Source organism: Peromyscus maniculatus, chromosome 20, assembly GCF_049852395.1.
Source record: "Peromyscus maniculatus bairdii isolate BWxNUB_F1_BW_parent chromosome 20, HU_Pman_BW_mat_3.1, whole genome shotgun sequence".
Lineage (NCBI taxonomy): Eukaryota > Metazoa > Chordata > Mammalia > Rodentia > Cricetidae > Peromyscus > Peromyscus maniculatus.
In genome coordinates, this window is record NC_134871.1 from 47,169,702 (window position 1) to 47,182,702 (window position 13,001).

The 13,001-nt window shown below is 54.0% G+C and overlaps 1 protein-coding gene and 1 long non-coding RNA gene across 4 annotated transcripts in view; one reads left to right on the top strand and one right to left on the bottom strand.

Annotated features, from left to right (window-relative positions):
- Positions 1-299: 299 nt before the first annotated feature.
- On the bottom strand, positions 300-12,699 carry Txn2 (thioredoxin 2). 3 transcript variants are annotated; one of them, XM_076556240.1, is made up of 5 exons: positions 12,254-12,379; positions 11,421-11,683; positions 9,015-9,138; positions 953-1,074; positions 300-491 (listed from the first exon to the last, which is right to left on the bottom strand). In XM_076556240.1, exons 1-4 carry the CDS (start codon positions 12,287-12,289, stop codon positions 961-963), a joined length of 537 nt encoding a protein of 178 aa, XP_076412355.1. In that variant the 5' UTR covers positions 12,290-12,379; the 3' UTR covers positions 300-491; positions 953-960. The 3 variants fall into 3 exon arrangements, with proteins under 3 accessions (XP_076412355.1, XP_042121040.2, XP_015841009.2); XM_042265106.2 differs by lacking the exon at positions 12,254-12,379 and adding an exon at positions 12,557-12,699 and having other exon boundaries at positions 300-1,074; XM_015985523.3 differs by having other exon boundaries at positions 300-1,074; positions 12,254-12,378.
- The window catches only part of LOC143269775 (uncharacterized), a 28,015-nt gene continuing 27,619 nt past the window's right edge, over positions 12,606-13,001 (top strand). Inside the window, exon 1 of the long non-coding RNA XR_013046481.1 lies at positions 12,606-12,736. This is a non-coding gene — a long non-coding RNA (uncharacterized LOC143269775). The remainder of the gene's footprint in view (positions 12,737-13,001) is intronic.

The window sequence follows — 13,001 nt, forward strand, 5'->3', positions numbered from 1 at the left end:
GGCCCCTGCCTCCCGAGTGCTGGGTTGAAGGTGTTCGCCACCACCCGACTCAGAGTCCAGGTTTTTGCGACAACCACTTTTGGTAGAACCCCCAGCCCGAACAACTTGAGCCCGCATCCACATTTGGGAAACAGCACACTGCCCCCTGGGCCCTACAGGGCACGGGGGTGTGACTGAGGGCATGATGGGCAGGAAGAGAGGTCACAGGAGGGATGGGAATTCTGAGAGGCCCCGGGGGACAGCAGCGGGCCCAGGACACCCGTCCCCCCCGGGCGCTGGGTCCCCACAACAGACACTGGTGGCAGTGCAAACCTGGTTTTATTGGTCTGACTTGTTTGTTCACAGCTCCTCCTCCTGCTCAGGGAACCAGGCCCACGGCCCGGCTGAGCCAGGGAGGGGACGAAGGAGAGGAGGGACAGCTATAGGGTGTGGGGTGGGCTCTGTTCTTCACAGCAAAGGTAGAGGGGTCACATAAAGTTCTCTATTACAGACCTACAAGAAATGAGAGAATTATACATCACTCGCGCTTGTTCAGCTTTTCAAACAGGGGCAGGAGGGGAGGGGCAGTGAGAGGCAGGAGAGGGAGGGGCTGGTGGTTCAGATCGGGGGACCGTGTTGATGGGGGCTGAGTCTGCGCAGTCAGCCTACGGGCTGGCCCAGGCTCCCAGCATGGAGGGGAAGAGTGGCGGGCCCCGGAAGGAGCATTCAGTAGGAGGTGCACAGGAAGCCCACACCAGGGGCGGCAATGCTTGTCTGCTGGCCGCCCTGGCCGAGGCCTGGCTCGGTAGCACCGGTGGCTTCTAGGTTCGGAGGTCCTGTTGCCAAAGGCCGGACCCACGGGGACAGAACAGAGGGGCGGGGCAGGAAGGATGACTGCTCAGGGCTGGGAGTTCTACTAGGCTCCTCCCCAAACAAGGCTTCCTCCAGGAAGCAAGGGCGGCCAGGACTCTTTCCTGCTTCTCAGCCAATCAGCTTCTTCAGGAAGGCTTCCAGCTGGTCCTCGTCCTTGATGCCCACAAACTTGTCCACCACATCTCCGTTCTTGATGGCCAGCACTGTAGGCACAGCCGATACCTGGGTGAGGGAACCAGAGACCACATCACTTGGAGGGGAATGTGTCCCACGCACACTTCCCAAGCCTCTGGAGAGGAGGCCGACATTACAGGTTGTGCCTGTAAAGGAAATGGGTCTTCGTTGGGTGCAGGGCCTGGAGGTCCACTCATTGGAGCGTCTTCCACTGCCAGCTCCCAGAAGCACCCTCCTCCGTGATGAGGTGAAAATAACCAGTACGCGCGCTGTACGCCAGGCTGCTTTCTGAGCCTCACGGTCTTTCTCCGTACACTGGGCACGGCATGGTTTACCTTGAATGTTTGGGAGAGACGTCAGGGTCCCACTGTGGTGGTCAGGGGAGCAAGCTCCAGGGCTGGCTGAGACAACCTCATTCCTATCCTGGGTGACCCTGGTGACCCCTTTATTACCTCGTGCCAGCTTCCCTCAGCAAGCGGAGACACTATCAGTACTTTTAGTGGACTACGGGAATGCCAAGTGACGACTCTGGGACTCAGCCCGGGGCACGTGGCACACAGTGGGTGTGATGAAGCTTGACCCCAGGAGGACCACTGTGGTGGGCTGCAGTTAATGGTATCAGGGACCGGAAATTCAGAGCCTCTTCCTGGCACAACGTGGCAGGAAGGCAGCCATATGTGATCTGATGCTTATTAGGGCTGGCAGCAGATGGGGACGGGGCATTCCTGGTCCAGGAGGCGCCACTTCCACAGCTCTGGGGACCCACATAGAGAGATTACATGAAATGTAGATGAGGCTGGCATGCCTGGCATGGTGTGTTGCCCAGCACTTGTATTTGTTGGCATTTGAGAACCTACATAAACGGAGTAAGATAAACCAGGCTTCATTAAACACAAGTTAACTACAAAGTAAAGAGAACAATGTCCAGAAACCTACTAGGTCTTCCACAGCCTGAGGGCTGTGGGGTGAGCCATCTCAGAGGCCAGACCAAGTTCATGTCCAAAGTGGTGAAGAGAGGTGAAGGTCGCTCTGGCTCTGTCATACAGCCCTCGCTTTGTTTGTTTGTTTGTTTGTTTGTTTTTTCGAGACAGGGTTTCCCTGTGTAGCTTTGCGCCTTTCCTGGAACTCACTTGGTAGTCCAGGCTGTCCTCGAACTCACAGAGATCCGCCTGCCTCTGCCTCCCAAGTGCTGGGATTAAAGGTGTGCACCACCACCGCCCGGCAGCCCTCACTTGTTACGAGACAGGCCCTACAGCCATTCCTACTAATGGGGGACACAGTCCCTGCTCTTTTTTCAGTGCCTCTGGCCCCTTTAAGGATGGTCCTGGAGGAGATGTGGGTGGCCCAAGGCATGTGCCAGCACGATGAACTGGGCTGACCACGAGTGTCCCTGTCACAGGCTCCCTGCTGGCTCTTGTCCTTGTTAGACTCTGGCATGGGTGGTGGCATGAACAGCCCAGCACCAGGCTTGCACGGTCTCCAGGAAAAGGCAGGGACCAGCCAAACAGGCTGCAGGAAGCCCCACTGGGTGTGTTCCTGCACCATCTAGTGGCTGATGAATGAACTGCAGCACCCTAAGGCTGGCTAGGAAATTAGAGGACAAGCTCAACCAACCACTAACTTCTCAACTTGGCTGAAATATTCCGTTGGTGGACATTCCATCCCTTTAAAACAAATACTCCGTTTCTAAGATGTGGTCTAGGGTTGAGGGTGTGGCTCGGTGGTAGAGTACTTGCCTAGCAGGCATGAGGCCTGGTCTCCATCCCAGCACCAAAAAATCCAAACAAGCAGCTTCCCTTGGCCCTGGTGCTCTAAGCAGGGCCTCTCCTCTCCCTCCCTTAGACAGCTCACAGTGGATGGAGTTTCCTCCTGCGAGGTTCCGCTGTGAGTGCAAGCCTCTGTGCATGCTGGGACACACAAAGATCAGGCTGGTGTCCATGGTTATTGAGCTCTGGTCACTCCTGATCAAGCGCTTTCTCAGAAGTCTGAGCAACACACCTGTAAACACGCACGCACGCACGCACAGGCTCCCGGCTCCCAGAACACCGCTTCTAGTGGGGTTATCTGGATTGTGACAGGAGGCCAAGGTGTTGGCTGCTCCTTAGTCAGGAGGCCTGGTGTTTAGAACATGGCCACCAGTGTAAATGCTCAGGCCCTTGTATGTGGTCTTAGGAAGGTGATGGGGACTGGGTTGTCTCAAACTCCCCTCCCCCACCCCGCTGCAAAAAAAAAAAAAAGAGAGAGAGAGAAGGTGATGGGAAGACAGAGGCAACCTTGGCTTCCTCCTCAGTTCTGACAGGACAACAGGAATCAGGGGATAGGGAAAGGACATGCTCAGACATGCTGCCTGTCCTGCTCCAAGGAGCCGCCTGAGGCCTCCTACCCTGGAGGGGTCCGTCAGGAGTGTGAATGCTTGTGAGGCGGCTCCCCACTGACCCGCAACGCAACGTCATCTCACCCACCAGCAACACGGCTAAGAAGCCATCAAAGGACAGCTCAGCCGACAGACGCCACAGGAAGCTGGTGACCTCTGTGGCCAACTGAAGGCCGCAGTGAGTGGCGGGAGGATGTTGTTCGGTGTCCCCAGGTAGGTCCCTTTTGTTCTCCTTCACACAGGTGCTGTCACTGAGCGACATCCTAACCCTCCAACCCCACCATCGTAGAGATGAGAAGACGGAGGCTCAAAGCACCTACCCCAAGAGGACTCAGAAAGCCAAGCGGGGGTCAAAACAAGAAACAAAGTCTGCTTGGTTTTGCTTCTGCAAGAGAGTGAAGGATCAGAGCCAGAGAGAACACAGACCCTAGCAGGAAGAAACCCAGGGCTTTTGGCATATGTGCATACTTTACCACCTTGCTATACCCTCACCCCAGAGTCTGCTCTTTGAGAAGTCCATAAATGCTAGGTAGGTGTGGTGTAATTCAGCCTCAAGAGGCAGAGACAGGGGATCCCTATAGCAGCCTGGCTGGCAAGCTCTAAGTCTGAGACCTTGCTTCAGTGGATAGGTGTAAGATTGACAAGGATGGCCAGGCAGTGGTGGCGCACGCCTTTAATCCCAGCTCTTGGGAGGCAGAGCCAGGTGGCTCTCTGTGAGTTCGAGGCCAGCCTGGTCTACAGAGCGAGTTCCAGGACAGGGTCCAAAAGCTACACAGAGAAACCCTGTCTTGAAAAATAAAACCAAGCAACCAACCAAACAAAAAGATTGACAAGGATGATTCCCAGCATCTACCATGGGCCTCCCATGGATGCACAGGTATATGCACGCAGACCCCGCCCCTCCACAAGCAAAACCATGCATTACCCATGTAAGAAAAATAGAAAACAACAACAACAACAACAACAAAGAATATTCCAGGAGGACCAGTGAGGTTACTTGGTGAGTAAAGGCCCTTCCATGAAGCCTGATACCCTGAGTTCAATCACTGAAACCCACAAAACGGCGAGAACCAATTCCCACAAGTTGTCCTGACCTCTACATGTGTCATGGCATGTGGACCCATGCACACACAGTGATCATCAAAAACAAACAACAACCCAATCATAGTCAAGTCTGAGAGGCACTCATTTCCAAACAAGGCAATTAAAAACAACTAAAATGCCATATATTTTAAGCCAGTTAATGATTTGCCTGTTGGGGTAAACATGCTAAAAAGGAAAAACAAAGGACAAAACCAAAAAGGCAAACCAAGCTGCAGACGTGATCAGTTGTTGGAGTGCTCGCTTGGTGTGCGGAAGCCTCAGGCTCCATCCCAGTGTAAACTGGGAGTGGTGGTGCATGCCTCTAACGCCAGCACTCAGGAAGTGGAGGCAGCAAGATAAAGAGTTCAAGGCCATCCTCTGCTATGCACTGAGATCGAGACCAGTCTGGAACACCTTCCCCCTCAACACTGTCTCAAAAAAATTAATTAAAAGCTTCAGACAAAGCCACACAAGTAGAGACAGTGGCTGTGTCACCTGGTCAGGTTACAGGAGATGCCCGCTCGTCAGGATCCAACCTTCAAGTGTAAGGCTGAGAGAGAAACCTCGGGGGGACAGCGGATGGCCCATGCCTTCCCTACTGCCCTGCCCCCCCAGGAACTAGCAAGGTCTCAATGGTCAGGAGATGGGCAAGTAAAAGCCTTGCACCCCCTAAGCTGAGACCATGCAGAAAAGGAGTGGGGGTTGTCAGTGAAACCCCCAAAGCCTCCAGGACTTTTCCTTCCCCTCCTCCAGGGGCAGTGGAAGTCAGCGTGGGCATGGAGGAGAAGCATGAGAGTCAGGCGGGCTTGAGGACCTAGAGGAGGCTTCCCAGGGGACTGGGGGGGCACTTGGTGGCAACTTCCTTCTTGGACTCTCTTTAGAAAGAGCAGGTGGGAGAGAGGGGATGGCGAGGAGAGGGCAGGACGATCCTGTTGGGGTTCCTGGGCCCTCAGTGACCCCATCCCAGGGTCTGACAAAACAAGGAGGCCAGGAGGGGGATAGGCAGGCTGCTGTCCAGATGCCTTTCCCTGTGACCAGGGCACCGTGTGGACTGGGGCGGGGGAGAGGATAAGGGTTCCAGGGACACCCCCACCTTCCTGCCTTGCCACGGGCTGTCCACACCCATGCCAACCCAGGTTCGCTGGAGTGTCAGGAGTCGTGGTGCTGGGAACTTGGTACCTGTGGGAGTCCTGTTGGTGGAGGTGTGCTCTGCATCTTCCTAGTTCCCAGGCCTTGGCACGTGGCTGCTCTGCAGCTCCCTGCCCAGGACATGATGCTGAGGCTGACATGGTAGCATCTGGAGGTCTCGGGAGGTAGCCGGAAAGTCTTAGGCTGACCTTTGCCCTGGGTGGCTCCAGCCTCCAGTTCCTACCAGAAGGCCACACATTCACACTTGAACCTGCTGAGGCCTGGGGGCATGCAGCGCGGTAAGCTAGGGAAAGTCAGGGGTGTCTCAAAGGTGGAGGGCCCCCTCTGACTGAGCAATTGGTAGGAGGGCTCAAAAAACAGCAACTGCCTCCACCCCATGCCCTTGAGCGGCCCGGGTTACGAGGTCTCAAGGATGGCCTTACATCAGCAGCAGCCATCACTGGCCCTGCCTCCCACAATTCATTTCCTCTCCTCTGCCCCCGGGCAGCCTGATGTCCTTTGACTAACCACCCCACTCTCTGTCCAGCTCAAGGGACGGGCGACAGTCCTCACACTGCCCACCCCTCTGCTTCCCACCATGGGCTCTGGTCAGAGGATGGGTAAGTGTACTTCAGCTGGTCTGGGGGAGGTAAGCATGGTTAACTGAGCCTGGGTGTCTGAATTCTGAGAGAGAAAGACCCCCTCCAACACACACACTTCCTCCAGTCTCTTACATCCAGAGGGAGGGAAAGGTTCCCCTGGCCTTGGGGTTTCAAGAACTCAAGAGATGTGGATTTTCACAAGAACCCCCCCCCCCCCCCCCCAGATAGAGTTTCTCTGTGTATCTGTGGCTGTCCTAGAACTCACTCTATAGACCAGGCTGACCTCAAACTCACTGCCTGCCTCCCTAGTGCTGGGATTAAAGGCATGCCCCACCACGCCTGGCCAAGAACTTTTTTTGGAGACCAGGTCTTGCTGTCTATTCCAGGCTGCCCTGATGCTGGGCTTACAGACATGTGCCACCATGCCCGGCTTGCACAAATCCCTCTGAGTTTTAAATATCAACACCCGGTTCCCCTTTCTTAAACCGCTCCTGAGAGCCAGACCAAGCACGCCCGTGGAGCAGAGCTGGCCGCCAGGCAGCCAGGTGTGCCCCTGGCTCTGGGACAGTGTCACTGTCAGCACAGCTTCCCTCGGACCCCCTGCCGGTCCCAGTCTGGTCTGCTTTCCCAGCCGCCGCCGGGCCTCCCAATCCCTGCTCTTCCTTTTTACAGAGCCATCCAGCCACAGAGGGCCTCTCTCCTTCCTCCACTGTGTGCTCCAGGGCCCACAAGAGCCCACCTCCCTGGGTCCGGTCTGTGGCCAGCCGGGGGGGCTCTTTCCTGAGACATGCACACTTCTCTCACTACCCGTTTCGGGCGCTGCTCTCATGGTCCCTCCTCAGAAAAGACAGTCCTCGGACAGATGTGATGACGCACGCCTGGGAGCGCTGTACTTGGAAGGTGGCAGAGGGCCAGAAATGCAAGGTCACTCTTAGGTGGTGACACCAAGGCCAACCCGAGCTTCGGAGGACTCTCCCTCAAAAGGGCCAAACCGAAGAACAAAACCAAAAGGAAAACAAAGGAAGTCCCCGGCCCCCCGCCCTGTTTCTGTCTTTCCACAGAGCCCACCAGCGTTTGGAGATTTATACAGACGTCACTGGCCGAGTGTCCCCCCCAGCCAAAACGTTCACCTCTGAAACCCTCCACAAGCCAGTGTTTATCTGTGGCTGCCAAGGCCTCTGTACTGGGAAGCCGTACCTGGGAGCAGCAAGTGAACATGGCCCTCAGGCCAAACTCTGCCTGCTGCTCATGTCTGTAAACAGAGCTACTGGAACACGCCACAGTTTGTCCCGTGGCCGTGGATTTAAGAGACAGCCGAGCTGCTGCAGGGGTCACTGCCCTGTAAAGCCTCGTGTGTTTAATCACCCGCTCCTTCAGAGATTCAAAGTTCTTTTTTTTTTAAAGATGTATTTTGTCAGGTGGTGGTAGTGGCCCACACCTTTGATCCCAGAGGCAGGTAGATCTCTGTGAGTTTGAGGCTAGCCTGGTGTACAGAGTGAGTTCCAGGACAGCCAGAGCTGTTACACAGAGGGACCTTGTCTTGAAAAATACAAAAAAAAAAAAAAAAAAAAAAAAAGTATTTGCAAACTTGTTTTTTGAACTTTGATATTAAATGTTTTTATTTATTTATTTATTTATTTATTTATTTATTTATTTATTTATTTATTTATTTATTTATTTTTTAAATGGGTATGGGAATTTTGTCAACAAAGGCCAGAAGAGGCCTTTACCGCTAAGCAATCTCTCCAGCCCCTCACCACTCTCGAATGCTGTTTGGTGAGGTCAGAGTGTCTTCTGTTTTGAATTTTTCCCTTTCTTTGTATCTGACGTGAATGGGTATTTTGCATGCATGTTTGTCAAATGCACCCTGCGCATGCAGGGCCAAAAGAGGCCAGAGGAGCGGGTCACAGCCTCTGGGGCTGTTAGGATTGACTGTGAGCAGCCCTGTGGGTGCGGGGAATTGAACCCGGCTCCTCTAGAAGAGCCAGTGCTCTTAACTGCGGAGTCATCTCTCCAGCCCAAGGTCAGTGCTGTCTGCTGCCACATCTGGCACCCGGCGGCAGGACGCGCTGGAGCTGAACGCCTGCCCACACAAGCCCATTCCTTCCTTTCTTTTGTTGTTTTGTGCTGAGACTAAGGCTCACTCTACACAGGCTGGCCTCGACCTTGTGCCGTTCTTCCTGCCCCTGTCTCTGGATGGCAGGGGTGAGGCCCCCACTTCCGGCTCCTTCAGGTCTCTGCTCGTGGCTCTCAGCCCTCCCTTCCCTCTGTGGATCCTTCGCGCACACTTCCGGTCAGAGGCTCTGGATCGCGAAGCCTCCCCTGGCCTGGCCACATCCCCCCTTTAACCTGCCTGCGGTGCCCCCTTCTCACACAGCTTCTCATTTCAGGTCGCAATGAGCATCCCAGCATGCCCTTTACCCGTGCCAGATCCACCCACGCCTGGCATGTCAGCCAGGGCTCGTAAGCAATGGCTGGCTGCGCGTGAGGCATGGGTAGCCGGACGTGGAGGCGGAGTCCTGCAATCCCAGCAACTGAATGGCGGAAGCAGGAGCGTCGGAAGTTCGAGGACAGCTTGGGCTATGTGAAACCCTATCTTAAAAAACCGACAACAGAGACTGGCTAGTGCTTTGGGCCGTGTAACCCACTCCCGAAGAGTGTCGGAGGATCAACAGAGCCACGTGTGCGAAGCCCCCAGACCTTCCCCCTAAGAGCGCGAGAAGAATACCAGACACGCCATATACCGGTTATTGGGTCATCCCCACCTCGGCTTCCCTGAGGCAACTCCCTGCCAAACATACCTCGTACTCGATGGCAAGGTCCGTGTGGTCGTCAATGTCCACCTTGGCCATCACCACCTTCCCATGCTGCTTGGCCACCATCTTTTCTAACCGTGGTCCTAGGATCTTACAGGGGCCACACCACCTCAGAAGGTGAGAAGGGAAAGTCAGTCCTGAGAGTGCTCGCTGGCCCACCTGTCTCCCCAGAGCCTCCCTGGGGCCCACGTGGACTCTGACGGCAGAGCTAAAGGGAGGGAGCGAAACCCGGGAGCATGTGCGACGGCCAGTCTGTGTTGGAACCTGCTCAGCGACATGCAGAACCTCCAGAGAAGGCATCCCCTAAAGAAACTGAGGCCTGTGGAGTTTCTTTTGGATGACACAGGATAAGAAGCCCAGCCTGGCATGGGGGTACAGTCCAGTAATTCCTGAACTAGGGAGAGGGTTCTCTGGGCATGCCTGTGGGGGATTATCTCGATGAGGTAAACTGAGGTGGGAAGACCCTCCAGTTGCGGGTGGGCGGCCCCACTCTCTGAGCTAGGATTCTGAGCTGTATGAAAAGGAGAGAGTGAGTGTGCAGACTGCTCAGTGGGTGAGGGCGCTTGCTGCTGGGCCCGACGACTACCCAGTTCCTCTTGGGGGCTCACATGGCAGTCAACGATCACTCCAGAAGGCTGTCCTTGACCTCCACGTGTGCACCGTGACACGAGCACGTGTGTATGCACACACACAATAAATAAATGTTAAAAGGTGGGGGGGGGGGCCTAGGGAGTGGAGCACAAATATTCATCCTTCTCTGCTTCTTCATGATGGACACAATGTGACCAGCTGCCCCAGACCCTTGCCACGGTGCCTTCTCTGCCATGGACTACATTTGGCGCTGTGAGCCAAAACCCTTTTCTCCCTTGAAAGTCGGGGTATTTATCACAGCAACAAAAAAGTACCTAAGACAGGAAGAAAGAGGAATAGGAACTTGAGGCTAGCCTGGACTACATAGTGAGGCCTGGTCTTGATAGAGCAAGCAGAGCAGAGCCAGAATCACCAAAAGGTTGCTAAAAGCATCTTTCTTTCTTTCTTTATTTCTTTCTTCCTTCCTTCCTTCCTTCCTTCCTTCCTTCCTTCCTTCCTTCCTTCCTTCTTTCTTTCCTTCCTTCTTTTGGGAAGGGGTGGTGGCTTGAGATGGGGTCTCACTATGCAGCCTTGTTGGTCTGGAACTCACTTTGTAGACAAGGCTAGCCTCAAACTCAGAGATCCGTTTGTCTCTCGGGTGCTGGGATTTTTTAAACATTTTTTTAGACAAGGTTTCTCTGTAACCCTTTCCCTCCAGGACTCCCTGATTTCTTGTTTTGTGTCACCCGCAGAGGCTCACACGGCAATGGATGTGAGTGATCCCTCCTTGGCTGGGGAGTGGGAACTCCCCTTGGACAGATGCTGTGCTATCAGCTATCATCTCTGTATGTGGTGCCAGAGATGCACCTGGCACTAAGTGAATGAACCTAAATCATGCAAGCAACTACCTTGTAGAGGGAAAAAAAAAGGGTCAGCTCACTGCCCAGTCCTTTCAGAAGCCCTCCACCATAGCAGGAAGGTGGAGTAATTGCCTTCCACAGATCCCTGGCTGCCAACCCCTGTTTTATCCTTTTCTATGAGCTGGCATATGCCAGTCATCTCTTCTATGTAGGAGGAGGAGGTAAGAGAGGCTCAAGTTTGACCTGGGCTACCCCAAAAACTTCCATTCAGAAATTTCAATCAATGAAGAAACCTAAATACCTAAAAAGCCAGCCTGCAAGGCCTTATCTCAGATGACAAGGACACCCACTGGCCTGTCCGAGGCAACTTGGTGAGCTGGAGAAAGGACCAGGAAGAAAACAAAGAACCTGTGAGATGCGTCTAGAAAACCCCCTAATGTTAATCAGACGCACTGGTGTCTTCTGGGATGTTTTGTTCTATGAGGTCGGCTGGCTTTTGGGTTGAACCAGGTCTAGAGGTCTGGAAATGAAGACCAGGCTAAAACGCAGGTGTTCATATATCTCTAAAACACACTCCTACTACACTGAGAAGACACACCTCTTGCCTGCCCCAATCACACTTGGGTACCACTAATGGTGGCACTGGTAATGTTTTGCCCAGCCCCTCCCACAGTTTTCGTGGGCAAGATGTTAAAATAAAATGATCTTACTCCACAGTAGAGAAGACTCTGAGCTTTTCAGGCAGTGAGACACAAGACAGGCACAATGCAGCACTCATCCTGGTCTGCTCTGAAGACTGTCTGTCTGTCTCCTTATGCTTCTTAAGGGCAGGTACTGGGTCTCAAAAGTCTTTATAATGAGTGTGTATGAGAAGCATTGAACATGACTGAGAATAATAGTGGGCACCCGATAAATACTTGTTCAAGGAAGACCCCCGTCTCTCCCTGCCCCCAGTACTCACTGTGCATGAAAATCCACAACAACTGGCGTCTCACTGTTGACAACTCTGTCTTGGAAGTCAGGTCCATCCTGGACGTTAAAGGTTGTTGAACAGACTCTGGTGGTGTGTAATGTCCTGGCTGGGCTGGGTGTTCCCGTCAGACCACCAGGACTGTACTTTGGGGTCTGCAGAGTTCTAGAGGCGAGGGAAGCCCATCTGCCCTGAGGTGGCTTCCTGGGGACGATTGAGGTCAGGAACCTCCTCAGGAGAAGCCGCTGAGCCATCTGTGAGGGAAAGAGGCAGGAAGAGCTGAGGTACACAACAAGAAGTCAACACATTAGGATAGCAAAGTATTTCGAAGTGCTGAGGTGTTGGGAACATGCAGAGCTGGAAGTAAAATGCACGGGAATACTGTAATATGATTTTTGAGGGCCAGGACTTGTTATTCCTGCACTCGGGAGGCTGAGGCAGGAGCATATAAATCAAAGTCCATTTGGGCTATATAAATAAAACCCTGTCTCCAAACCCTCCACCCAACAACAACAAGAGAGCTAGAGGTGAGTGAGGAACGAGAATCACAGAATAGATGTTAAGCTAGAAAGACAGAAAACTAGCTTGACAGCCAAAAAGAAGTCAAGACTCAGGTGGAATTTATAAAAGGTTGACGGAAGGAGGACCAAAGCTCAAGCGTGTTACATCACTGGTTCTCCCAGATCAACTCTGAAGAAACCGTTTTAACACCGTCCAAATTCAGGGCAACCCAGGCCTCAGGTAGGTTGAATGACATGCCCAAAGCAACCCAGTTTTTAAAGGACAGCTAATTGGAACCCAAGGCCCGTCTGTAAAATCTTTACTCTGTCGTCGATCGCTCTTTTAAAGTGCGTTTCCATGGAAAATTGAGGGAAAAGGGAGCTGTGGAAGGAAGAGCAAAGAAGAATCCCAACTACGGAAGGAGGAACTAAGTAGCCTAGGAACTAGACACGGGGTACCAAAGAGAAGGGGGGACGTGTGTACGGAGGGAAACGGAGAGACCCGGAGCACAGGGCGTGAGGCTGCCGAGACCAGGTCCCCCTTCTCGGGTCCTCCGTCCGCTGGTGGCCCAGCTTGTACAGCAGCGCGCCACCTCTGCCGCCCAGCCCAGCCCGCGGGGCTCCTACCTCCCGGCACTTCGAGCGGAGGGATGCACAGCCCAGCCGGCCTGCCCGTCAAGGGCACTGCTGTTGTCACTTCCTCAGGGGCGGGTCTAGCGTCATTTCCGGGAAAGACGACCCGGACGGCGTATCTCCGCAACCTGGGGGCGGCTTGGTATTTTCCACCAATGAGGATGACGAAAACAGGTACGAGCGAGGGGGCGTGACCGGAAGGAATGTTATCCTGGAGGAGGGACCGGAAGAGGGGTGCGGACCAATGAGAATGAGAGGGCGGGAGGAGGGCGGGGACGAAGGAGTGGCTTTGGATCAAATCCCCGTTGTGTTGCGCCCTCTTGGCACCGCTCAGCCCTGTATCTTGGCTCCGGAAAAGTGCTGGCAGGTTGTGTTCACCTTAATACCGCAGAAGGAAGCTCTGTTCCCGCAGAAGCTTAGTGTTTAGAGGGAGAGATTC